The sequence below is a fragment of the Falco peregrinus genome, chromosome 3 (genome assembly GCF_023634155.1).
Source record: "Falco peregrinus isolate bFalPer1 chromosome 3, bFalPer1.pri, whole genome shotgun sequence".
Classification (NCBI taxonomy): Eukaryota; Metazoa; Chordata; class Aves; order Falconiformes; family Falconidae; genus Falco; species Falco peregrinus.
This window is the reverse complement of record NC_073723.1, coordinates 61,005,351-61,032,385: the sequence shown is the minus strand read 5'-3', so window position 1 is coordinate 61,032,385 and position 27,035 is coordinate 61,005,351. Positions and strand designations below refer to the sequence as shown.

The window sequence follows — 27,035 nt, the reverse complement described above, 5'->3', positions numbered from 1 at the left end:
TGGGCCCCAATAGGATGCGCTCCCTAGTGCTGAGGGAGCTGGCAGATGTTACTGCCAAGCCACTCTCCCATCATCTTTGAAAGGCTGTGGAGGACAGAAGTGCCTGAGGACTGGAAGAAAGCCAAGGTCATTCCAGTCTTCAAAAAGGGCAAGAAGAAGGACTCAGGAAACTACAGGCCTGTCAGCCTCATCTCCATCCCTGGAAACATGATGAGACAGCTTATCCTGGAGGTCATCTCAAAGCATATGGAGGAAAGAAGGTCATCATAAGTAGTCAACATGGATTCACCAAGGGGAAATCATTCCTGACCAGCCTAATAGCCATATATGATGGAATAACTGGCTGGGTAGATGAGGGCAGAGCGGTGGACGTTGCCCACCTTGACCGCAGCAAGGCTTCTGACACTGTCTCCCATAACAGCCCCGGAGGTCAGCTCAGGCCGTGCGGGCTGGATGAGGGGACAGTGAGGCGGATCGAGAGCTGGCTGATGGCAGAGCTCAGGGGCTGTGACCAGCAGCGCAGAGCCCAGCTGGAGGCCTGTAGCTGGCGGGTTCCCCAGGGCTCAGCGCTGGGCCCAGCCCTGTCCAACGGGCTCCCCAGCGCCCTGGGTGAAGGGGCAGAGCCCTCAGCAAGGCTGGCGGTGACACAGCCCTGGCAGGAGCGGCTGGTACCCCAGCGGCTGCGCTGCCGTTCAGCGAGGCCTGGGCAGGCTGGAGAGCTGGGCGGGGGGGACCGAATGCAGTTCAGCAAAGGGGGTGCCATGGGGGCCTGGGGGGCATCGGGAGGAATGTGGCCGGCAGGTGGAGGGAGGTGATCCTGCCCCTCTGCTCTGCCCTGCTGAGGCCGCACCTGGAGCGCTGTGTCCAGTGCTGGGCTCCCCAGTTCAGGAGAGACAGGGAACCGCTGGGGAGCGCCCAGCGGAGGGCTGCCAAGGGGATGATGAGGGGACTGGAGCTTCTCCCTTGTGAGGACAGGCTGGGAGAGCTGGGCCTGTTCCGCCTGGAGGAGGGAAGACCGAGAGGGGATCTTATCAATGCACACAAATAGCTCAGGGTTAAGTGTCAAGAGGATGGGGCCAGGCTCTTTACAGTGGTGCCCAGCGACAGGACAAGGGGCAACGGGCACAAACTGCAGCACAGGCAGCTCCATCTGAATATGAGGAAGGACTTCTTTACCCTGAGGGTGACAGAGCAGTGGCACAGGCTGCCCAGAGAGGCTGTGGAGTCTCCTTCTCTGGAGACATTCAAAACCTGCCTACCTGAGATTCTGTGCGACGTGCTCTAGTAGAACCTGCTTTAGCAGGGGATTGGACTAGATGATCTCTAGAGGTCCCTTCAAACCCTGACCATTCTGTGATTCTGTGATTAAGTGAGTTGAAAGAGATTTTTAATGGAAATTTGGATTGTTTTGTTCTTTCTTGTCCCAAGAGCTCCAATAAGACAAGGAAAGGCTGTTCTGTAAGACAGCATCAGAGAAACCAGTTCAGTAAGGAACAACCTGGGTGCTTGTTTCCAGTCAAGTGGCTGCAAAGGAAGAACTTTTATATAGTAGTCACAGCTGGACATCACTGTATTTTCATTAGGGCGCTTTCAAGGAAGATACATTTTTTTGTTTCCTAATCAGAGTTAAGCGACAACTGACACAGATACAAGGACATACATCCCAGTAGGTAACATTTTCTTGGAATTCTATTAAAATCTAAGCTTACCTTCTGCACATCCAAAAGCTGTGATTTACCTGCTACACTGCAGAAAATCCAATACTAGCTTTTACCCTTAAGAAAAAGTGGATCTTATATGGGGATGATTTGCGTATCAGAAAGGCATTAGGAGAAAGACAGTACTGTAGGCATTCTTCATTTCAAATTTCTATTGAAACTGTAAGTTACTTTCACAATAAAACCATACACGAAATGTTAAATTCACTGTGGACTTCCTATTCTGATAAATCAAGCAACTTTCTACTAAAGTTTATTACAGCTCCAGGTTTGGAATGGTGACTTTAGAAATACCATTGAATTTTTCTAGGGAAAATAAAATGGTGCAATATCTGCAGCCCTCCTTCTCAGGGTTCAGGTGTCTGTGATCTGAGATCTAGCTCTGATATAACACAGATGCACAGCCTTGATTCAAATTTCTGAGAAAATTGCTAAGTTCTGAGAAAGCTGTAAAAAAGAACCTGCGGTACAGCAAGTTGACATTTTCTTATGATTGTAAAACTAAGTGACGTTAAAAGACTTTGTTATATGCCTGAAAAAAACCTGAACCCATTCCCAGGCAGAACCCCAAGGTACAGCAACAAAAAGGAAGAACTTAATTCCCAGTGACAGAAACATCCTTCCTCTTTTCTTGAGACAAAAAGGTCAAAAGATTCAAAGAAGGCTGCAAGGACAGAGAAAGACAGCCACCATTTCAATGTAGAAAATTTCTTAGGAAGGAACCCATCTTTCCTAATAATGATATAAAATGGGGAAGGACATGGACATAAGCAGAAAGTACCACTGAGATTCAAGACCGGCTAGGGCATGAACTCTGACAACGGGAGAAACTAACTACAGAATGAATGACAAAAGAAGTTGGGAGGGTGTAAAATAGGGAAGAGCAACTGCAAAGATGATTGAGTATTCAGAATGTCATACACTAGGGGCTGTAGACTGTCCATCTTGTAGGATTTGGCAAGTGCTCCATGTCATGGGGCAGGAGGGAAGTGGTGGCATGGGGTACTATCTGGTGTACCCCAGCACATTGACTTTGCATGCAGGGTTCAAGGCGGTTGCTGGCCCGTATCACTTGCCTAAAGATATTTTTGTCTGTTGCAACCTGATACAGTTGGAAAGTGTATGACAGTAAAGTACTGTAAAATTTGTAGGTACTATCTAAAATGGGTAGATGGGGAAGATTAAGAGTTTTTTATTTTGGCTTTGAATCAGGCTACAATTTTTAACGGTGAACTATCTTCCCTATGTGAATACTGTATTTCCATGCAGTTTTTCAAATGGCTATAGACCTTATATGCTTGTAAGTTATGCACCCCTTTTAGCAATGATAAGGAGAAAACAGGGAACTTAATTAACATTCCCAGGTAAAAGTAGGGTTGTTGATCTGGTCCATGTCTGATCGTTTTCTGGATCTGGTAACAGGAGATGACGTCTTAATTGATCAGAGGGAAGAGGATGTTCATCCCATCAGTGAGCATTTTGGCACATGCAGATTTTTTCACCATGACACTGATGTTGATGGGCAGCACAGAATTAGCGAAGTAGTTTTGACACCTTGGAAAATCACCCAGCTGAAGCCAAAGCAGTGAGCAAAATGAGTAAAACTAAAAAGAATAATCTTTAAGAACAGGGATTTAAAGAGTTCCTCTGCTCTGTTCTTCCAGATTGTAACAAGCCTTCCAGGAGTGACAGACAGTTTACAGCTAAACTGCAGCAGTGATTCAAGAGCTAAGTTGTGCTGGGAGTAACAGCTTTCCTCCTGACAAGATCAGGTGATGGGATAGAAGAGAAAGCAAAATGAACTATGTTAATCAAAACATCTCTGTTACTTCCTTGTACAAGGAATGTCTGAATTCTCTGCATGGAAAATTATTGGTTAAATTGACAGTGATTATTTTTCCAAATACTCCAGGGCAACAATTGTGTCTTAGCACAGAGAAGTAGAGTTCTGACTGTAAAAAAACCCTATAATTTGTGGATAGTTCATGAGAAGTTTCTTTCATGACAGTTTTTTATTTTTTTATTATTATTATTTTCTTAAATTCCAATACAGTTTTCTGGTTCAAGAAAGGAAAAGATGCTTATTTTCTAGGATTATTCCAAATGTCACAGTGAAAAAGAAACACAATGAGAAAACAGCAACGATTTTCCCCTGGCAGGGCTTAAAAATCCCCTCCCTTAGCAGAAAAGAGTATTTTATTTTACTTTTTCTTCCTAAGCTAGTAGCTGGCTTTAAGCTATAACTGTTCACCAGCAGATTCAAGGAACAACATTGCTTAGAAATAATATTTCCTAATAGGGAGACCATAGTACAAAAAATTTACAAGAGCTCATTTAACAGTTCTGGATTTGCCAGGAGACTGTTTTCACGGTGGCACTGTCTCATCATCAGAATGCAGGGACACATACTGGATCAAGATTTGTATCATGCAATGCATGTCAAAGACAAAACATGTTGCAAAACACTGAAAGAAATAATTCTACCCATGGAAATATTGATATGGGAAGAGGAAACTAGCCTACCTTATTAATCTTTCAACATGCCTACTTAGGTTTTTCTATGGACAGTTCTACTCGTTGCGGGTCAGATTTTGAGAAGATTTGATTCTGGACTTTTACAGGCACCACAGAATTCCCAATCTACTTCAGTAAGGGATAACAGGGGTTTTTTTAATAACTATTGATTCTCAGATTCTCAAACTTATTATATCACATATGATAGCGGCACTGTCGGTTCTGTGCTTACACACAAGATGATGTCTTTGGTTCAAATATTTGTGCAGCTACTTAGTAGCTAGCAATGTCTGGGTGGTCGAGGTCTCCATAGCAGTGGCTGGCATCGAGAGCTTCACACTGAGCTAATAGTCTTATTTCTCAGATAACGGTGTCTGAAGTGTGAAACATTCTGATATTCTGCCCCTAAATAACTCTAATTGTGAGCCACAACTATGGAATTCTCATTTTACAACTATACCAGAGTGAAAATGTACGTCAGAGAAATTTGAGATACACTGTATAATGCATGTGTTCTGTCATGTATCTCCTGAGGAATTTTCTTCCCATCTCTGCCCGCCCCCCTTTTATTGTAAATGGCAACACTCTTCTAGGTTCATAACACCATATGAGACAGCTGTGGGAAGAAGGAGCTTTGAGCATAGCAACTGGTGATTCAACATCCAGACAACTTGGAAAGCCTCAATTTTAGACCTTGAAAAGAAAAAAAAAACCACCTTTTTTTCAAAGTCTGGCTCAAATGTGGTTCACAGTGGCCAAAATCCATTAAAATTCTCTTTTTGAAACTTGAATTCCATGTTCTAGGTTAAATCTAATCCAGACCTAAATGTAATTCTTTGGCTTTCCTGAACACTAGACTGAAAGAGCACTTACATTTATATTACATTTCAACAAAAGGAAACAAAGCACTTAGAAAGTATGCAACTGCTCCACTGAGGGTGATGCAACCAAGTGAGGATTTTTTTTTCCTTTGCATTCTAATTATAGATGCTTTTATTTACTAAAGTTACAGATAAGACTTGTCTATTACAAGCCTCTGAAATCTCATCTTGCTAAAATGAAAACATATTTCAAATGCTTTGGAGAACTATTAAGATTATTGAATGTCTAGCATATTGCTTCAAGTTTCCAAGTGGTTCACTAGACCCCTAGGGAACAGGCAAGCAGCATACAATTATCACAGTAATTAAAAAGGTGCAATGACTCTTCTCTTAAAGACTCCTGTTTTATTAACTCTATGGTATGCTTTGGAGACTGGCATTATTTTACTCCTACCCAGCTTAATTATACCATCATTAGTTTATCAGCATCTCTTTTTAAGCCCCTGGGCCAGTTATTAGCATGTCACTTGCTAACAGTTAACCAATAACCACCACCCCTTCAAAGCAGGATCTTCTGCTATAAAAAAGCCAATTTGTAGAGACAGATTTAATATCATCATTCAATTTATTTTTTTCAGTCAGCCATCACTTTCTGCTTTTAATTTAAGGGGGTTACTGTTTAGCTTAATGAAAACACAAATAATGCTGATGTATTACAAGGCATTACCAGGTAATAAAACACTTCCAGTACATAGTGGTTTATGAGACTGGATGCATGTTTTTATACTCAACAGTATGTACCACTGAAAAGACCAGAAAGCATACGATGTTGTTAAATTAACTAAAATTCTGGATTTCTCTGTCTACATGGTCTGGCTGGGATGGACTTAATTTCCTCCACAACAGCCTATAAGATACTGTGTTTTGTATTTGTGACTAAAACAAGGTTGATTAACACACCAGTGCTCTGAACGCTGCTAAGCAGTTCTTGCACAGCCTCAAGGCTGCCTTTTATTCCCACTCCCCCCCCCCTCAGAGAGTAGACTGGAGGTGGACCAAGAGGCGGGGAGGGGACACAGTGGGAGCAGCTGACTTCATCTCTTCAAAGGTATATTCCGTACCATATGATGTCATATTCAGCAATCAAAGCTCAAGGAAAGGAGAAAGAAGGGGGGATGTTCATTGTTTTGGTGTTTGTCTTCTCAAGTAACCATTATGTGTGCCAAGGCCCTGCTTCTCAGGAAGCGGCTATCTAACAGCTGCCTGCCAATTGTAAACAGTGAATAAATTTCACTCTGCTTGTAAGCATAGCTGTTGCTTCCCCTACTAAACTGTCTTGATCTCAGTCCATGAGTCTTCTTGCCTTCCTTCTGTTTTCTCCCTGTCCCATGGCAGAGTGAGCGGCTGTGTGGCTGGCATCAACCCACCACACACTCTAACCCTTTAGTACAGACAGGCTGACCTATACAGCACCCGATGTTACATTAAATAATCATATAAGCAGATGATCAAACTATGAGAAAAACTGTTTTAATTGTAAAATAACTGAAGTACTTGCATATTAAATACATACTTACCTTGTCTAGACAGACAATTTTACATTATTATGAAAGGCATAGTGACCCAGAAACCCTCGTAAAGGGAACTCAGATTTATTTTTGTGCTTTGCTTTTGACTCAGCTGAAGTTATCTTAATCCAGTAAAGAAAATCTTACAAATACTAAAAATGCTTTACTATTATTATAACTTAGCTGTACTGCTTTTTTATAATTTTCATTAAATACTTCTTTCCAGTAATGAGAGGAAGGAAAAAAGCAAAAAGAATATCAAAGAGTTAGTACTTGCATAAGCTTCTGTCTTTAAAAACATAATATTGTACTTCTGACAGCAACTATATTTCATTCCGTACTTGACATCACACCAACAAGTTCAACTGAAATGCCATTCAGCCCCTGGCACGTGGCTAGGTGACTTTACAAAAAGCAGCTTTACTTACTTTTACTTTTCATACACAATGGAAATACATAATTATTTCTGTTGAAGTATGTAATTTTTGCTGTTAAAAAGACAAACAATACCAAGCCATTCCTTAAAAGGTTAGGGTCACTAAGCTAATACAATTTGCTTAGTCCTGTGTCCTCTAGGTACATTTCTGCCCATCTTCCACCAACTTCACGGCAGCAGGAAGAAGATTCACAATATTGGGGGAAAATACTAGTGACAAAAAAAAAAATTCCAGGTCACAGTATACTCCATTATTTTCTGAGCAGCTGAATCCCAAATTAATATCACTGCCACTCTTTCTGAAAATTACTGTAAAACTGTTTTTGTATAATATATTTACTTTGTATCTTTTTACAGTCAAAGGTCAGCACTATAAATTATAATATCCAAAACAGGAGGCAAGACTGCTACACAGCGCCACAAATCACACTATCTCATTTAATGAAAAGACATGCTGTCAGTCACTCAAGAAAGCAGTCCTTTGCTAAACCTCATCTGTTAACTAAAACTGAACAGTGTATACTTTTGTTCTTACATAGGATCTCCTTCCACTTTACAAACATTTGAAATACCTGACATTGAAAAAAGGAAAAAAAGAAATTTTATCCAAAACAAACAAAATCTTTAACAAGCTTGGGATACTAGCCAAAAAAAAAAAAAAAAGAAAAAAAGAAGAAGAAAAAAAAGATTAACTAACCTAAAACCCAAACATATGTTGGCAAGGGTGTGTGTGTGTAATGAAACAGAGAGAGCCCAATGCATACCTGTTTATTTATACAGCACTCTACACTGACCACTTTAAGGCATGCACAGGCATGATTTCATCTGCAATCTACAGCGGCACTGAAGTTTGGTTTCAAGGTCACTGTAGCTGGCAAATGCTAATAGCTTATACTTAAAAACATTCACTCTTAATTCCTGCAGCCTGCTCATTTAAGGTAGATAGTAAAAAACTGCTAGTGAAATAACATACTTATTCAACCCTAGAAAGATGCTTACAATTTTCCAATCCCTTTGAGTACTCACCAGCACATTTTGTTCTTGTTTTGAGAGCTGGGCCAGGAGATCCGGTTCCTCCTTCACCTGGTCTTGTAAGTAATACACTGATTTCATATTCTGTGTCAGGATCGAGGTGCCCAATCTTATAGCTCGTGGAGTCCACAGGCTGTATATCATACCAGCTTCCACTGGAAGTTCGATACTCAACTTCCCTTTGAATAATGGGTCCATCCCCATTGATAGAATTGGCATTCAACTGTATCCACAGGTAAGTTGCACCGACTGAGGACAGCTGAGGTGGAGCAATGGGAACTGGTGGCTCTGAAGCACAATAAGTCACAAAAAGTAGCAATGATTATACCGCCATTTTTTCTACTTCTAAAAAATTCAAATAAGCAATAGGTTTTGTACTATATTAGAGCTGAAGACTGCATAAAAATACGGATATGAAGAAATTTTCACTACATATCAACTTGTTTCCAATAAACTGCAATATGCAAACCCGTCTGCTTATGCACTTGGCGATTTTAACATGAAGCTTTTGTTTGTACCATGTAACTTCAAAATGGGTGCAACTGGCATTCTATTCACTAAACATGACACGGCAATTTTTAACTTCCAATACAAAAAGAAATATGAACTCAGGTTTTCTTATCAAAAGACAGTTCTTACTGGATGGAGATATAAATCCTACTCAATACTAATATTTTTAAGGTGAAATTGATATTGTAGTCTATCCTTAGACATAGCCAGAACAATGATTTCTGCATGAAAACAAAATGAATTTTTTTATCCATTATTTCCCAGGAACTGTAATACTCAGCCTTGATATTTTCAGACTTCTGTGTAGGCAGATTAAATATAGCCCATACTGGGACCGGGGCTGTTTAATATCTTTGTCAGCAACACAGACAGTGGGATTGAGTGCACCCACAGCAAGTTTGCCAACACCACCAAGCTGTGTGGTGCAGTTGATAGCTGGAGGGAAGGGATGCCATCCAGAGGGACCCTGGAAGGCTAGAGAAGTGGGCCCATGCAAACCTCATGATGTTAACAAGGTCAAGTGCAAGGTCCTGCACCTGGGTCAGGACAATCCCAAGCACAAATACAGGCTGGGTGGAGAATGGATTGAGAACAGGGCTCAGGAGATGGACTTGGTGATGTTGGTTGATAAGAAGCTCAACATGACCTGGCAATGCATACTTACAGCCCAGAAAGCCAACCGCATCCTGGGCTGCATCAAAAGAAGGGTGACCAGCAGGTCAAGGGAGGTGATTCTCCCCTTCTACTCCACTCTTGTGAGACCCCACCTGGAGTGTTGTGCTCAGCTCTGGGGTCCCCGACATAAGAAGGGCATGGACCTGTGGGAGTGAGTCCAGAAGAGGGTCACAAGGATGATCAGAGGGCTGGAGCACCTCTACTATGAAGACAGGCTGAGGGAGTTGGGGTTGTTCAACCTGGAGAAGAGAAGGCTCCACGGAGACCTTATAGCAGCCTTTCAATACCTAAAGGAGGCTTATAAGAAAGACAGGGACAGACTTTTTAGTAGGGCCTGTAGTGATAGGAGAAGGGTTAATAGTTACAAACTAAAAGGGGCTAGATTTACGTTAGCTATTAGGAAGAAATTCTTTACTGTGAGGGTGGCAAGACACTGGACTAGGTTGCCCAGAGAAGCTGTGGATGCCCCGTTTTGTTCAAGGCCAGGCTGGATTTTGAGCAACCTGGTCTATTGGAAGGTGTCCCTGCCCATGGCAGGGGGGTTGGAACTAGATGATCTTTAAGGTCCCTTCCAGCCTAAACCATTCTATGATTTTTCACGTCCTATTATCTTTGTTAAATAGAAGGAGTTTCTAAATGAGAGCTGGGGGAATTGTTGAGTCTTTACTATGAGTCTGACTGTATTTCATGTAATTGCTTGTTTTCACTAACAACCATACAGAAGCAGTACTCTTTCTCACTGAGCAAGCACGTGTGCAATCTCTTGATAGGCTGCATTGTAAAGATTTTAAAAGTGAGCAAAATTTTAAAAACACTTTTATTTATTAGGTGATGGACATCTTATTTTAAATTAAACTGCTGAAGTAATTTGCAGACATGTCTTTTTAAAGGTAAATAAATTATTTTTTCCCTATTGATTAAGCAGGAAATTACTTTGCTGTTTCATGCGTCACATCTGTCTAAAATTCACCTTCCCATTGGTTAAAATATATTTAAGTAGAATAAAACCAGGCCACTGTAATAAGGCCCTGTTTGATCAAATATTCTTTAACGTACCTATCAGTAAACATTGCCACCTTCTTAAGGCTACACAGACTACATAATGAGCACAGAACATCTCCCTTTCCTAAGCTGTGGATTGAGATTTATTCTCTTCTGCTAACCATTTCCTAACATGTTGAGATATAGGTAGTCAAACAGAAGAAAAGTGTAATTTATACATTTCCCAATTTTCTCAAGGACTTCAAAGTCAGAGTTAAAGAACATAAAAGAATGAAACATAAGGGAGAAAGGAACTCTGGAAATAAGTATTGGTATTTCCTGAGAAAAAGTAGAATTGTAGAATTGCTGTTTTAACAAACATGTTAATTATCCTATGTGATGCTACCTTTTTTCATGTACAGAAAGAGTACTCAACTCACAGAACACTAAGTACATTGAAGATTACTGTGCCTCAGACAGTTTCTAATTAGCACTATACACTTGCACGTAAGCTTCAATCTGTGCAATCTGTTAGTAATTGCTAAAATATCACATCACAAAATAGTAAACATAGGCAGTGGTATTAGATATATTTTCACCTTAACAAAACTAATTGATTACTATCATGAACATGATAAAATGGGCAACAATCCAGAATGTCTCCAAAGATGTCTACTAATTATTACTGATTGGGATAGACATAAAAATAGTTTAATATATTTTGATAGATTCCAGTACATAACAAAAAGCATTGTTTACATTTTCAAATCAGAATGGAAAACACTATTACATGTCAGTAGCAATATATGGCAAAGCAATGTCACCAGTTAGACACATACTGCAGTTTTATTGTAATTATTGTCCCTGTAGTATACGAACTATGGCTTCATACAGCAATAGCATGTCTGGAAACAGTTCTGACTTGACTCGAAATGATTTAGCATCAATTTAAATCATTAGGCTGTTTTGTGAACCAAGACATGAAATGGAACTTTTATAGAGCATCCTAAGGCATTTACTTAGCCATGCTGAAAGAACAGTTAATTACTTTCAAGTTTCAAATGCTACTAAAGGCTGTTGAAGTGCCATTCAAAATGCGAACTCAGGAGTTAGGTCACTAAGGTTAGTGGTTACACCAATTCGTTCCAAGTACTACAAGTACTTGAAATAGACAGTATTTTATTGTCTTTTTATCCCTTGGGGCATGTTTTTCATTCCTTTGTGACCACAGTAGAAAAGGTTAATGCAAGCTGCATTATTTCAGCAAAGCCTGCATATACTGCAGTTTAATATTAGTAATGTAGTTTAATAATAAAAGTAGTCTTCCTACCAGAGATCAAGGTTACATAAAATGAGCCTTTCATTACAGATATGATGCTCATTATTAAGTGGCTGGTCATAAACATGAGACCAAGAGTTAAGCAGACACTTTAATACAAACTATGTACTACCAAATATAATGAGACAATTTAATGACTAAAGTATGAAAGCTGTTCTTCTGACATTAATTTGTTCCTTCTGTAAGTAAAATTGTTTATTTTTTTTAGGATATTGAGGAGTTCAAATCACTTAATTAGGTAAATACCAGACTGCAGCAGCACTGTCTTCCACTAGAGGCAGTTTTACTGGTGGCCACTACGATAGTCTCAAAAAAATTCCATGCATATTATTTTCTGATTAATACCTTTAAGAAAATGGTACAATAGACCTGTGATTTTACAGCTGTGTACATTCAAGGAAGGATTTTCAACTGATTGCATAAGCAAGTTTGTAGCATAGGCTATTTAGTACAATGGTTTAGCTTAGGAGTTCTTCCTTGTAGATACCTTGAAATAAGTAAACAAAGCTATTCAGTACTGTGAAACCCCTTAAAGATAGGGTTTTGAAACAGAATGTTAACTCAAAAGAAGAAGGTAAGTTTATCCATAATTTCAAATGTAATGCTTTTTAGACTTTGGACAGACAGGTGATGTCTTCTTGAATTCTGTGACAAATGGTGATGGGCATAAGCCCTTATGGAAAGAAAATAGTGGCCACCTTACAGAGCCAGAGGTCTGCAGATGACAAGAAAGTTTTAGGTAGATGCTCTCATGTCATCCTATGTAAATGCATAATTTACAGTAAATATGAGAAAAAGACAAAGCCTTTATGATAAGGAACAGCCCTTCTCTTATGCAGAGGATAAAACCAAATCTAGTCATACATGCATATAACCTATTTATTCTTATGCACTTTTATATTAATTTGAAACATATTTGAAACAGTAACTCCTTTATTTACACTGTTTTGTATTTTAAATTATACGGAATTTCCAAATGTCTTCTACAAGATCCTAACTTCTTCCTGTTTTCCAGTTTTAAAATTTTAATAGGGAGGGAAAAGGCACCACACAGAGATGCCAGTGGAGATAATGGAAATCTCTGAGATTTAAGTGAGTTATAGAACACAAAAAAATAGACATTTCTTTTCTGTGGCTTAGAACACCTAACTTGAAAAATGAAAAAAACCCTACTTCAACACAAACAGGAACACTTTTCAATTTTTCTTTTGAGGTGAATGTGTGGGAGAATGGAGCCATGCTACATTTGCAAGGGAACAGGGAAGAAACATTAATCCTGCAAGCTATTTTTTTTTTAATTAAATAGTAACTGTTAGAAAGATAATGCCACAATATCCTCAGGTGATACCGCTGAGCACATGACGAGTAGGTGAGGTGATAAAAATAATGTATCAATCATCTCTGATGCTATGTCCACAGTAAAAACATCATAATTATTACAAATCTAAGCAAATAATTGTAATTTTACAGTCTTAAAATCAATTAAACAGCTTTATTTTAAGAATATTTTCTTCCACTTTCCTCTCTATTTTGTTTTTTTATAAATATAAATACTGTGCTCCTCTTTTCAGCATGCAAATGATTCCGTCCCTTTGGAAACAATGGAGAGCAGTGCCATTTTGCAGCATGTAGTTGTGGATGCAGGGCAACAAGTAACCCCACTGATAACAGAAGGCACCGCAGTGATTTTGAAACACCACAGCTCTTCATGCAATATTTTCATCAAAAAAGTCTTTAAATAATTCCTGCCAAAGCATGTAATAATTGAATTAAACAATATCTCTAAACAGTATAATGCATAACACATTAGCTAATTTTACAGTATTCCTTTACTGAGACTGTTCAGGATGAAAACTTCACTTGACCCCGTATCCTAATGTTCTTAAAATTACTTGTAAATTCATCATTTAGGAAAATGTCATTGTTATGTTTTACACATATTTTGAAACTTTACAGAAAAATAAGTGTCCTTGTACTATACACTGATAAGCCTATGCAGGTACAATTTATTAGCTGGACATTAGCAGATATCTTGCTAAACCCTGTAGTAGTAGCAGTAGTACCACCCATCCCTAAGGACCCACAAACTGTTCCCTTCTCCAAACACGATTCCTCTCAAAACCAATTGTTCTCACTTCCCCGCTCCTGACTCACCAACCCTCTTCTAAGACTGCAGTACTTCACCTCGCACTGCTCTCACTCCATCCTCACCTGATTACCTAAGTGGTCTAAACCCATCTACCCCTCCTATGCCCTGCTTTGCTCAGTTTTTGTTTTCTCCTCACACTATAGTCACTATACCCACATTCCAAACACCACTAAATTCCCACTCCACGTTCGGTTTGTTTGTTGGTTTCTTTTTTTACCCTAGCCTGTATCTACAAGCTCTATGCCTGCTCCTCTCTATGCCTTCCACTCTGCTGTTGTTCTACGGATGCTTCTTCCTAGCACACGCTTTTCCTCTACCTTGCTGCACTAGACAGTTCCTCTTTTCAGAGTTCCCTTTTTCACTGGCCTTAGCCCCCATTCTCATCCCTTACAAATATATACACACATATGTATTTTCAAATAGGCATGTGTGTATGTAAGTTTATCTTCTACTCTTTGTCATCTTTCTCCCTAGTTTTCAGTGCTTATGTAGTCCCAAATTTTCACCTGCTTCCCTTCTCATTTCAAAACACCTCCCAGATTGCCATGCCTTTCAGTCCCAACACTAACAACCTCATCTGAACATGCACCTTCTTGCCCTTGCAACCCTTGCTACCACATCATGCATCTCACCATTTTGCCTTTACAGTAAAGTACAGGTTAGGTAAGCTCACAGCTTTTGATTCCTGTGCCTGGATCCAGCTTCTCCCAGAGGAGCACAGAGCACTGCTTGCATTTAAATCCCATTCACTGTACCTAGAATTTGGGGGAAATTTCAGAATTTAACTCAGAGAATTCTCAGAGTCTTGGTGGGTTTTAATTAGAAGCTTGTAAATTGACTATACTTGAAAACAGATCTTCACAGGACGAGAAAAACAGTATTCTTGACATAACTATTACCCTCCTGAAAAAAAGTTCCTGCTTTAAAGTTGAGAGTCCTCAGCGCTTTCCTAAGATGGCTGAACTACCTCCACCATTCTGGCTGGAGGTTTTCTCAAAACCTTCAAGCTGCAGCACACCCCCACACTGAAAAATATCAGCCTGAAGTCAGTTTGCCAAAATATGAGCATCTGAAAGCATGCCTTCATGGTAGGAACTGTCAGGCAACCATAAAAATAAGTCCTAATACCAGCACTGTTTGCAAAAAAGGGGTAAAGCCTGTGCTGATGGATCCAGCATGAAAGGTGAGCAGGCAGAGAGAAAAAACAGATGTTAAGTACCTGCATGTATTTAATGTATGGGAACAACTGATACCACAGACAAGCAATAGTTAATATTTTCTTACTGTGTCTTCTTCTCAGAATGATTTTGCCCTCCAGAATAAATTCTTTGCTCTAGAGGTCCAGAAGAGGTTTGGTTCTGTTCCCAGTGTTAAATCTTTCATTTGGAAAGATTCAGACATTTAAGCTGCCAGCATTACAGATGGCTACCTTTCTATGCCCTTGCTTAAAAACCTAACAAAATTCCTTTTAACCAATTTGACACCTAGGTTTACCTTGTTTGAACTCAATAAGCAGTCTGAACATTGTAATAATCTGATGTCTGCTCAGACAGGCTCATTCTGTTCTCCTAAATCTAATCTGTGTTGTATCTGCCCGCTATTAGAAAGATTCAACCTAGGGACTGTATGTAGAAGTCTCATTTACTTCACCAAACACATTTAATCAATTCCACCCTACTATTTTCCTTTTGCTCAATGTTTGATTACTTTTATATCACCTATTAGATACGAACTGCTGTTTTTTACAATAAGTGGGTGATCTGACAAGGCCAATTTCATGTCTCCCATTAGATAAAGTGACATTTCAATCCAATTCTCTGACAAACTTATATGAGGATACAGTGTAGTTTAAGCACACACAATGACAAAGCACCATCTTTTCAGCCTTTCCTATCAGAACAAACACTCAGGTAAATTGAAAACCTCCCCTTCGGGATTTGTTTAAATAGAGCAATCAATACTTTATTTCACCTTCCTCTAAAAGACATATAAGATGACACAAATGAATTTAAAAAAAAAATAAATCCCTTTTTTCATTCTCGTTTAAGGAGAGACTAATTGTTCACTGGCAGACTTTTTGCTCATTAGTTAGACAATATCAATGTTTACAATTCTTTAATAAGATAACATGGGATTAACTGACAGCTTTTTAATTGCTTCCTCCCCCATACAGATTAAACCTTGTTATAACCATATCTGCTCAGGTAAAAAAAGAAAGGGGGGGGAGGGGGCGGGGGAAGAGAGAGAAGAACATTTGGCAGTTTCTGCTCAGGTAAAGAAAAGAAGCAAGAAAAAACCCCAAACATTTGGCAGTTTCTTACATATCTCTCATCTTCAAGATTTCATTTCTATTCCTTTGTGTTTTCAGGTTTGGTTTGCAGCATCTGATACTAGCAGCCCTTGTGCCAATTTCAAAAGTTCTAGTACCTGGTTTGCAGTGCAACACAGCATCACACTACAGCAGCACTACAAACCTTACAGAGGTATACATAGGTAACTGGAATTTATTTAGAGTAAGTTCCTATTTAGTGAAACTATGTCTACAGTGAAGTAGAATGGGTGTTGTACACAGCTGTAACTCACTACACTGTGCAAACATCCCAACTTAAAAGCCAAGATACTTTGAAAATATACCAACTCCAGTGCAGCATTTACTTACTTGCAACTTGAGTTACAAGTTCAGTAACCACAATGAAACAGAGAGAGAGATAAATGTGAAGAACTGATGCTCTTTAACTTACAAACATAAAGTTTGACTCCCCTGTCATCCTAGCAGTGTAATTCTAGGGAAATTCCTCTTAAGTCAGCTTGGTTACACCAGTGTAAATTAAAAAAGAATTAGATTCATTGTTTGCAACAAAGAGTGGGGAGTAATTACACCACTGTTTCTACACATACTATTATTAAACCATCAGTAATTCCCAAGTATACTAAGCATTATATACAATATGGGTAAATGTACATTTTTCATGATTTATTGATGGTGATGGATTAAAAAAGATATATCTGCATTGAAATCACTCACTCCATTATCTTTGAATTCTGCTAACTAACATTGCAGACAAGCTGCTGAAAAAAATAGTAAATACAATTTCTTAATTATAGGTCATCAATAAGAAAGGGTATTTACTAATTAGGCCCTAATGCTGCTATTTCAGCATAGCCATCTAAAGGTTTTTACAGCACAATGTTTAAAATGGGTCTTTTTAGGTCAGAAGGAATGACCTGCAGGTGGTCTCATAAAAGCTCCAATACAGGCAAGGGGGATTACCATAATTACTTTGCCGCTCTACAAGTAGTTAATGGGATTACACCCAAAGGCTATCCACTTGCTCACAGTGCCTAGTGCAAATTTTCTGAAAGAACCTCCACAAGCACAAATGCTTTAACGATACGCTTCATAATTTTATCTACTGCACCACAAAAGGAGCCCTAATAAATTAAAACACCCTAAATCAGAGAAACTGAAAAGAATCTAACTTACTCAGCTTCCTGTACCTCCTGTCACTGAGGCAGTAAATTTTCCACCTGCCTCCTTCAGGCAGTCTCCATTCTTCATTTTCACTGATGTTAGGTCTGAAAGATGTTTCTTCATTCCTATTGGGATTCACAGCCCACACTTTCTTTTTTTTTGCTGACTTATATTTACATTTTTAGCCACATCTTTTATTTTGTTTTCATTCTTGGACTGAAATAACCTCAATTTTTCCACATTTCCATAACGACACTCTCATCTCACCCACTCTGTTTATTTCTTCATCTGTCCATTCTAGTAGCTCATCTAAGCTTTCACACCACAATTTGTTTTGTCTTATCTTCATACACTGGTTATTTGCAACTTCCTTCTCCTTGTCTTGTCATGTTTCTCTCCATATTCTCTAAAACACATTCACTAAAACCATATTCTTCCATTTGGAAAATAGTTTCTTCTTCATTGTGGCTTTCTTGTATCTTCTACTGGTGACCTATTATTCCCCAGGCTAACCTATAGCCTGAGTTTTTTCTTCTCCAATCAACACCTGTTCACACTGCTCTAACCATATCACCTCTTCATTATTCCACTCCTTATTTTCTTCTTAAATATCCCCTTCAATTTTTATTTAATTCAAAAAAACCCACATCCTATCTACAGCTTAACTGCTAACATTCCTGTATCTCTTCTCAGCGTAAACTCTATTGTCCTCACTTTGTCTCATCATTTTTTCCCCAGAACTTTTGCTTTGCTTTAGTATTTTGTCCTGATTCCTTATTTATGCCACTGAGCCTCCTCTCCTTCAAACTCTTCCTTCTGTCATGGCTTAACCCTGGCTGGATGCCAGGTGCTCGCCAAAGCTGCGTTATCACTGCCCTCCTCAACTGGACAGGGGAGAATATATGATGAAAAGCTCATGTGATGAGAAAAGGACAGGGACATCACTCACTGGTCACTGTCACAGGCAAAACAGACTGAACTTGGCGAAATTAGTTTAATTTATTACCAATCAAAGCAGAGTAGGGTAATGAGAAATAAAACCAAATCTTAAAAAACCCCCACACCTTCCCAGGCTCAACTTCGTTCCCAATTTTCTGTCCCGCCCCCCGCCCAGCAGCGCAGGGGGACGGGAGCGGGGGCTGCGGTCAGTCCATCACACGCTGTCTCTGCCGCTCCTGCCTCGCAGGGGGAGGCTCCTCACACTGCCCTGCTCCAGCCTGGGGTCCCTCCCGCGGGAGACAGTCCTCCATCAGCTGCTCCGGTGTCAGCCCTGCCCACGGGCTGCAGTTCTCCACAGCCTGCCCCAGCCTGGGTCCCCGCGGGGTCACAGGCGCTGCCAGGACCCTGCCCCAGCCTGGGCTCCTCTCCCCGCGGGGTCACAGGCCCTGCCAGGACCCTGCCCCAGCCTGGGCTCCTCTCCCCGCGGGGTCACAGGCTCTGCCAGGACCCTGCCCCAGCCTGGGCTCCTCTCCCCGCGGGGTCACAGGCCCTGCCAGGACCCTGCCCCAGCCTGGGCTCCTCTCCCCGCGGGGTCACAGGCCCTGCCAGGACCCTGCCCCAGCCTGGGCTTCCCACGGGGTCGCAGCCTCCTTTGGGCACCCACCTGCTCCGGTGTGGGGTCCTCCACGGGCTGCAGGTGGGGATCTGCTCCACCATGGACCCCCACGGGCTGCAGGTGGGGATCTGCTCCACCACGGACCCCCACGGGCTGAGGGGCACAGCCTGCCCCACCGTGGGCTTCACCACGGGCTGCAGGGGAATCTCTGCTCCGGCGCCTGGAGCCCCCCTGCCCCTCCTGCACTGACCTGGGGGCTGCGGGGCTCTGCCTCTCACATAGTCTCACTCCACTCTCCAGCTGCAAGTGCTGTTGCACAGTAACTTTCCCCCCTTCTTAAATGTGTTACCCCAGAGGTGCTACCACCATCACTCTTGGGCTCGGCCTTGGCCAGCGGCAGATCCATCTTGGAGCCGGCTGGCACTGGCTCCATCGAACATGGGGAAGCTTCTCACAGCCGCTCACAGCAGCCACCACAGTAGTCCTCCTGCTACCAAAACTTGCCCTGCAAACCCAATACACCTTTACTGCTAGCTTCTCATACACATGCTTTCTATATTGACTTCAGAAACAAGATCCATGGTACATTTTCAGATGTAACAGTTATCCTACATCTTTCTTATTGTCCTACATATAAGTTGCCTTTAGCAACAGGATTGTGTCTTCAAGAAGTTCTGACAAATCTCATACAGGTTTATAAATATGCAAAATAATTGAAAAGTTAGGAGAAAGAAAAGAGTAAATCCCAGATCAACTAATAACAAAGCCCCTTATCCAGTTTGCTGTCTGCAAGTAGAACTCTGCAAGCTCTTATACTGGAATAGGAACTGATTCTTTAATTAGATTACTAAATCATAAGAAATGTTAATTTGTATCTTAACCCAAAAGATAAAACCTAGAGCAGAATTTGGAAAGCAGAGTGACAAGAAAGTATGACACAAAATTAATTTCTTGCTCTGTTACTCCTTAGCCTATAAATTTCTTTAATTCCATTAGAACATCTAAAATTAAATAATCTCTGATAATCCAAATGCTACCCTCAAAAGAAAGAAAGTATTATCCAACAAAGGATACTGTTTCTAAAATCAGAGGTTGCATAATAGATGCAACTGTGTCCTTCCTAATTCTCAGCGGAAAATCCCACACCTGTGGTGGATTTAGTTTTAGGGCAGTCATTCACTCCTTGCAAACTTGGATCAAATTTATTTCAGAAAGAAGAGAAAAAGACCTTTTAGCCCTTCATCTCACTTGTTTCTTGGACCAGAAAGGAAAGATACATTGCACAATTCTGTGGCTCCACAACTTAGATGCTAAAGAATATGGTTTTGTCTCTGACAAAACAAAAATAAAATTTTGTTCCTCCAAAATACTAGTATAAAAGTAAGAAGCAATCAAAATGAAATATAAAAGCCATGAATATTAAAAAATTGTTTTAGCTGAGTTTTTTTATTTAGGATGGACAGACCTGTATGCGTTCTATTTACATGTATTTCCTGCTATTTTTAGAAACATCCCTCCATGTGTTGGAATATGTGTATTTTATGTTTGTTGTAATGTAAGTCTTTCATATTTTGCAGTAAATATATTTTTAGAATGCAATCTCCACAAAGGAGGTAAATAGCCAGTATATGTTCATCTTTTTCAAAAAATCTTGTAAAGACATATAGTTCTAAACAGTACCTTTTTGGAGAAATATTTAAAACAACAATCAACAAGTAACTAGTTAATTAGCCCTAGCCTTGTTACAGCTGGATAGACTGTTAAGATTTACATAAATAGAGTCTATTTACTGAACCTCTTATTGACTTTAACAGGCTATGGGTAACATTCTTACTGAATTAGCAGTATCCTTATTCCATACACTGAGCATGCAAATACTTATTTTTATTGTTAAATACCTTTGACTATCAGTTCTGCATAGTTTGATACACCAACTCCTCCTTCTGTCCGGATCATGCAGCGATAGTTGCCAGCGTCCCGCTTCGTAGCATTTACCACACTAAAAAGAGCTACAAATCGGCGGAAGTTGAACACTTTTATGTCCTTCAAAGGTGCATCCCTTACATAAATACCCTAGGTGGAGAAACAAAAATAAAGAATATTGTTAGTCATATTAAAAAAAAAAAAAGTACTGACAACCTATTTTATTTCTCTCAAGTTCCCCAAGAGGGGAGGCAAGATAAAAGCAGAAGTCTGTATGTTACTTTTACAGATGTTTATGCTGTGTGAGACTTTACTGCCTTCCCATGTGAGTTACAACCATTCATCATCAGTATGCGACCACTGATCTGAACAGCTGCTTTCAACTCTTTATAGATTAACTAATAGAAAGATTTAAGAGCAATGTAACATTTACTTGCTTGGCTTACTTTATACAAATATTTAACATCATTTCTTTTAAAGAAACATGAAACCCAGCATACTTGGTCTCCGCTTTCTCTTCCCCTCTTGCATCTTGCACAGCTTGCACAGAAATGTCAGTGGATGGTTTTCATCCAGCAGCACCTACACATGACGTTATCAGCCACGCAGGTGGAAGAGACTAGGCACAGATTTACCAGGCATATGACCAACAAGGCTGAAGATGTCTCCAACTTTCACTTACTCAGCATGATACTGGGAACTGGGCAGTTTCTACTTCAGTGCAGTGTCTCATCCTCAATTCAACATATTGCATGCACAGCACAAGAAAATGAGCTACGTAACAGCAGAGGAGCACAGGGCCCAGCATAAATCCCATGCTACTGGCCTGCTCCCTCGTGATCCAGTGCATGGCTGCAGGAGTGAAAAAGGAAAGGTAGCAGACAGAAGAGGGCAGAAATGACATCTTGCCATGTCCTCTGACATAAAGATGAGGACAGAGAGAATTGGGTCTCAGATCCTCATCAGAACTTGTGCTTCACCTGCCTATGAAATAGGATATGTGCACTGTGAACACTCAAAGACCCTCAGAAAATGTATAATCATTGAATTGCTAGAGGTGGCTGAAAAAAAACCCATACAAAGTATAGTGACAACATTTACTCAAACAAGCACACAAGAAAGGCACACTTTTCACACAAATACATATTTCAACAAACTGAAGGCTACATTATCAAAACACCAAGAGTAACTGGAGACCCCCAACTGGCACCTCTCAAAAGACACTCTTTCCAGGAAAGCATATGAACAGTCTGATGCTATGTAATGACACCGGTTATTTTTAGTAGATCTTTCTGACTTCAGGAGCTTCAAGCATGGCAAGGGTCCTGCACTACCGATCTTCTATAAACCATCAATACAGCTGGTGATGTGTTTTTCTGCCCTAGAGTTTGTCATTTGTCCAGCAGAATTTAAGACCTGTATAGGAAATACCTCATTTTGTTATGGACTTTACTTGCCACTGTATCAAAACTATCCTTAAAATACCAGTTGTAACCAAATAGTTTCAAATAAGAGCCACATAAAATTAAATTCATCCATAAATCACAAAACCAAGTCAAAGTTAATTATGCTATTAATGCCAAAGAAGCAGCTTAATTAACAGTAAACACTAATTCTCATGGACAGTAAGGTAGAGTTATTTCCTCTTCAGAAATACACGTGGGTGATGCACAGCTTATTTAAGAGAAAAATTAAATGCTTGTAAGATGGCCAAAGAGGAATACTATCATACCTTAAAAATTACTCAGTCTTAAATTATTACTTAAGAATTACTTCAGATAATTGCCAGGTCCTTAAAAATCCTAGAACTCTGAGCTTCTGATAAACTGGCTTCTCTGACGTGGCATGGCAGTTACAAAACCCAAAACTTAGAAAGAAACATTTCAAACTACTTTTTCAAAACTACCACTTCTACTGGTTTTGCCACTGTAACATCATTCTAGCAAGAATGGCTGCAATTAGCAGGGAGCAAGCAGAGCAGGTTAATTATGGTTTTGGAGAATGAATATTTTTTAAAAGCAACATTGTCTTTTACCTAAAATGATAACTGATTAATCTTAATTAATTATCAGAGCTGCTGACAAAACACATCATTTTAAAGTATGTTTCTGAAGCTTCCATACTCTTTAAGGACTCTGTGCATAACCAAGTAACATGCTTACACTACATTCACCAATGCTAGATTTTCCTTTTTTCTAGTTCGCAACATCAGGAGGCTTTACACAGGCTATTTTATCCTGCTGAGAAACAGGGTAAGTTATTCTCTAAGGAGCAACACACTGCCACACACTGATTAATTGTAGTACCTAAACTAGCTCAGCTCATTTAGAGTGTGAACAAGCCCCTCTGTACTCCAGCCTGCATGGTACGTCCACCCTTCCCTGCAGGGTACCGGCATCCAGAGTCTACCAGGACTCTCAAGAGTTATAACATAATTGAAGAACTGTGTAAATATTTTAAGAATTATTTCTTGCTGTTCCCACCCAACAAAGGCTACAGGACACTGTTAAAGGGAGAAAGAGGTGAAGGGAAAGGACCAGGCAATGCCCAAGGCAGTATAATTTCTGCCTTAATCTGTAGCCTGTGTGGACAGGAGACCATGGGAAGGTGTGATGCACGCACACTCCCCGCTGGCCCTGCACAGAGAGTTGTGTCCTACCAGGCCTGGCCCCTCAGACCTCCGAGTGGCTGGTAGAAATCCTGAACAACACAGCCTGGGTTGTCATATAAACTGCCAGCAGTCCATGAAGGGAACTGCTCCAATGAAGCAGCTGAAGTTGCAAAAAGAAGTCTGAGGGCAGTCAAGAGAGGCTTCATAGCCTTGGGACAACCGGTTAAGGGATTAGGAACACAAGCAGTGTTCTTCACTATCCTACCAGTCACGAGGAAGGATGAGGGAAGAAGCAGGAAGAGCCAGCAGATCAATACCTGGCTCCGAGCCTGGTGTTACTGGCAGAACTTTGTGGTTTTTGATCATGGGTTGGTTTATATGACACCAGACATGCTGGCAACAGATGGGGTACACCTGTCTCAAAGAGGGAAAAAGATCTTTGCACAGTGGTTAGCAGGGCTCACTGAAAGAGCTTCAAACTAGATTGGAAGGGGGAAAGGGATAAAACCAGGCTCGCTAGAGATAAGCCTGGGGGCAGCACACCCAGTGTGCTAGCAAGGTCCTTCGGTCTGCCCTCTCAATAGAGGTAGGGGATTGGACATCCATGTGGCAGGAAAGACACAAGGTTGATTGATGTGTCAGAAACCAAAGAAGCACTTGAGAATGGACACATAGGATTTAAGGGCTTCTCCCCGCAGAAAGTTGGCAGGAGCAATAGCCCAACTGAAGTGCATCAAAATCAATATGTGCAGCATAGGCAACAATCAGAAGGAGCTAGAAGCAGGAAAACTATGACATAGCTGCCATCAGAGAAACATGGTGGGATGACTCACATGACTGGAGTGCTGCAATGGATGGCTATAAACTCTTCAGAAGGGGTAGGCAAGGAAGGAGAGGTGGTGGGGTAGCCCTGTATGTTAGGGAGTATTTTGATTGTCAAGAGCTTAATGATGGTGATGTTAGGGTTGAGTGCTTATGAGCAAGAAGTGGGAGAGTCAACAAGGCAGATACCGTGGTGACAGTCTGTTACAGAGCACCCAACTAGGATGAAGAGGCAGATGAAATATTCTATAAGCAGCTAGAAGTCTCATGATTGCTAGCCCTTGTTCTCATGGGGGACTTCAACATACCAGATGTCTGCTGAAAATACATTACAGCGAAGAGGAAACAGTCCAGGAGCTTCTTGGATGTGTGGAAGATACCTTCCTGACACAGCTACTGAGTGAGCCAACTGGGGAAGGCACCCACTGGACCTGTTGTTTGTGAACAGAGAAGGACTGAGGTTGGAGGCTGTCTTGGGCATAGCAATCATGAAATGATAAGAGTTTCAGTTCTCGGAGAAGTAAGGAGGGGGCTCAGCAGAGTTGCTACACTGGACCTCCAGAGGGCCAGCTTTGTACTGTTTAGGAGCCTGGTTGACAAAGTCCCTTGGGAGATAGTTCTGAAGGGCCAAGGGGCCAAGGAAGGTTGGACATTCTTCAAGAAGGAAATCTTAAAGGTGCAGGAGCAGGCCGTTCCCATGTTCTGAAAGACAAGCTGGTGGGAAAGACAGCCTGGCTGAAAAGAGAGCTTTGACTGGAACTCAGGAAAAAACATAGAGAATTCATGACCTTTAGAAGAAGGAGCAGGCAACTCAGGAGGACTACAAGGATGCTGTGATATTTTACAGGGAGAAAACTAGAAGGGACAAAGCCCAACTAGATCTTAATCTGGCTCTTGCTGTAAGACAACAAAAAATGCTTCTATTAAGTACATTACCAACAAAAGCAAGACTAAGGAGAATCTCTATCCTTTAGAGGAACACTGTTTCCCCACAGCATTCTCCTGGAAAAACTGACCACTCTTAGCTTGGACAGGTATATGCTTTGCTGGGTGAAAAACTGGCTAGCTGGCTGGGTCCAAAGAGTTGTGATGAATGGAGCGAAATCCAGTTGGCAGCTGATCAGAAGTGGTGTTCCCCAGGGCTCAGTACTGAGGGGCCAGGTATGTTTAATATCTTTATCAACAATCTGCACAAAGGGATTGAGTGCACTCTCAGTAAGTCTGCAGATGACACCAAGGTGGGTGGGAGTGTTGATCTGCCTGAGGGCAGGCAGGCTCTGCAGAGGGGTCTGGTCAGGCTGGACCGATGGGCCGAGGCCAGTTGTATGAGGTGCAACAAGGAGAAATGCTGGGTCCTGCAGCTGCAGCAACCCCACGCAACATCGCAGGCTTGGGGAAGAGCGGCTGAAAAGCTGCCTGATGGAAAAGGACCTGGGGGTGCTGGTCACCAGCCAGCTGGACATGAGCCAGCAGTGTGCCCAGGGGGCCAAGAAGGCCAACAGCATCCTGGCTTGTATCAGAAGCAGCGTGGCCAGCAGGACTAAGGCAGTGACTGTCCCCCTGTACGGGGCACTTGTGAAGCCGCACCTTGAATACTGTGTGCGGTTTTGGGCCCGTCACTACACGAAGGACATCGAGGTGCTGGACTCTGTTCAGAGATGGGCAATGAAGCTGGTCAAATGTCTAGAGCACACATTTTATGAGGAGCAGCTGAGGAACCCGGGGTTGTTTGGTCTGGAGAAAAGGAGGCTCAGGGGGGAACCTTATCACTCCCTACAACTACCTGAGAGGAGGCTGTGGCAAGGTGAGTGCCCATCTCTTCTCCCAAGTAACAAGTGATAGGACATGAGGAAATGACCTCAAGTTGTGCCAGGGGAGCTTTAGATCGGATATTAGGGAAAATTTCTTCACTGAAAGGGTGGTGAAGCATTGGAACAGGCTGCCCAGGGAAGTGGTGGAGTCACCATCCCTGGAGGTATTTAGATGACAAGTAGATGTGGACTTGGCAGTCCTGGGTTAACAGTTGGACTTGATGATCATAAAGGTCTTTTCTAACCTAAATGATTCTATGATTCAGCCCCACAGGACACATTTCCCATCTTTTTTGTGCATAAGTAGAATGAAAATTGGAAGTGATCAATGCATTGCAGCATTTATCATAAATTTTCATTTCACTGTGGTCCCATAGTCTTTTTCACCTTCTTCTGATTCCTGAACACACTAATTTCCCCTTATTGCAAATGTTTTAACTCCTGTTCTACAACAGGAAATCTTAGTTTGATCAAATAATTGACTTATTATGGCCATGCATCACATAATATCCAGTCACATGTCAATAATTTTGACTGAAATAGGAAGAAGCTAAATCACATTTCGGAAACACACATAATTTTGCTCAAATGAACAATTTACATGAGTCTTAAATATAATTCAGCTTGGCCTTACAAAAGATTTGAGCATTTTTGCCCCCCACCAAAATCCACCTGTGAAACAGATTATTAATAGTGGCTTCAAAATTCATGAAGGAACTCGAGAATAAAAAGTGTTTGTTATTATTAACACACATGTGAAATATAGGTGAGATTACTATTAACAAAGATTATCTTGACTGACTTCTTTTAAACATTACAAACTTACAGGGGCAAAGTACAGAGTGTCTAATTATATGTTAGAACTCAAATAGTCCCACAGAAATCACTGGCATGACATTTCCTACTAGAATTCAAAGGAGATAAAAAAAGATTTTTTTTCTTTAGTCTCTTTGAGAAAAAATATTTTCAAGGAAAACATAATGTCTGGAGCAGACAAAGATTAAGAAACGTAATTGCTTCACTTTCCACAAGAAAAAATACAGCTCAAGAGAGCAAGTCTTCCCTCTCTTCTGGGATGACAGCAAATGAGTAGGAGAG

The 27,035-nt window shown here is 40.9% G+C and overlaps 1 protein-coding gene across 9 annotated transcripts in view; it reads right to left on the bottom strand.

Annotated features, from left to right (window-relative positions):
- Positions 1-27,035, bottom strand: part of PTPRM (protein tyrosine phosphatase receptor type M) — a 482,101-nt gene that overhangs the window by 273,155 nt on the left and 181,911 nt on the right. For all 9 annotated transcript variants that reach the window (XM_055799826.1, XM_055799827.1, XM_055799831.1 and 6 more), the window contains exons 6-7: positions 20,669-20,843; positions 8,084-8,377 (exon numbers count right to left, since the gene is read on the bottom strand). In XM_055799826.1, the coding sequence (XP_055655801.1) occupies positions 8,084-8,377; positions 20,669-20,843 (469 nt within the window). The remainder of the gene's footprint in view (positions 1-8,083; positions 8,378-20,668; positions 20,844-27,035) is intronic.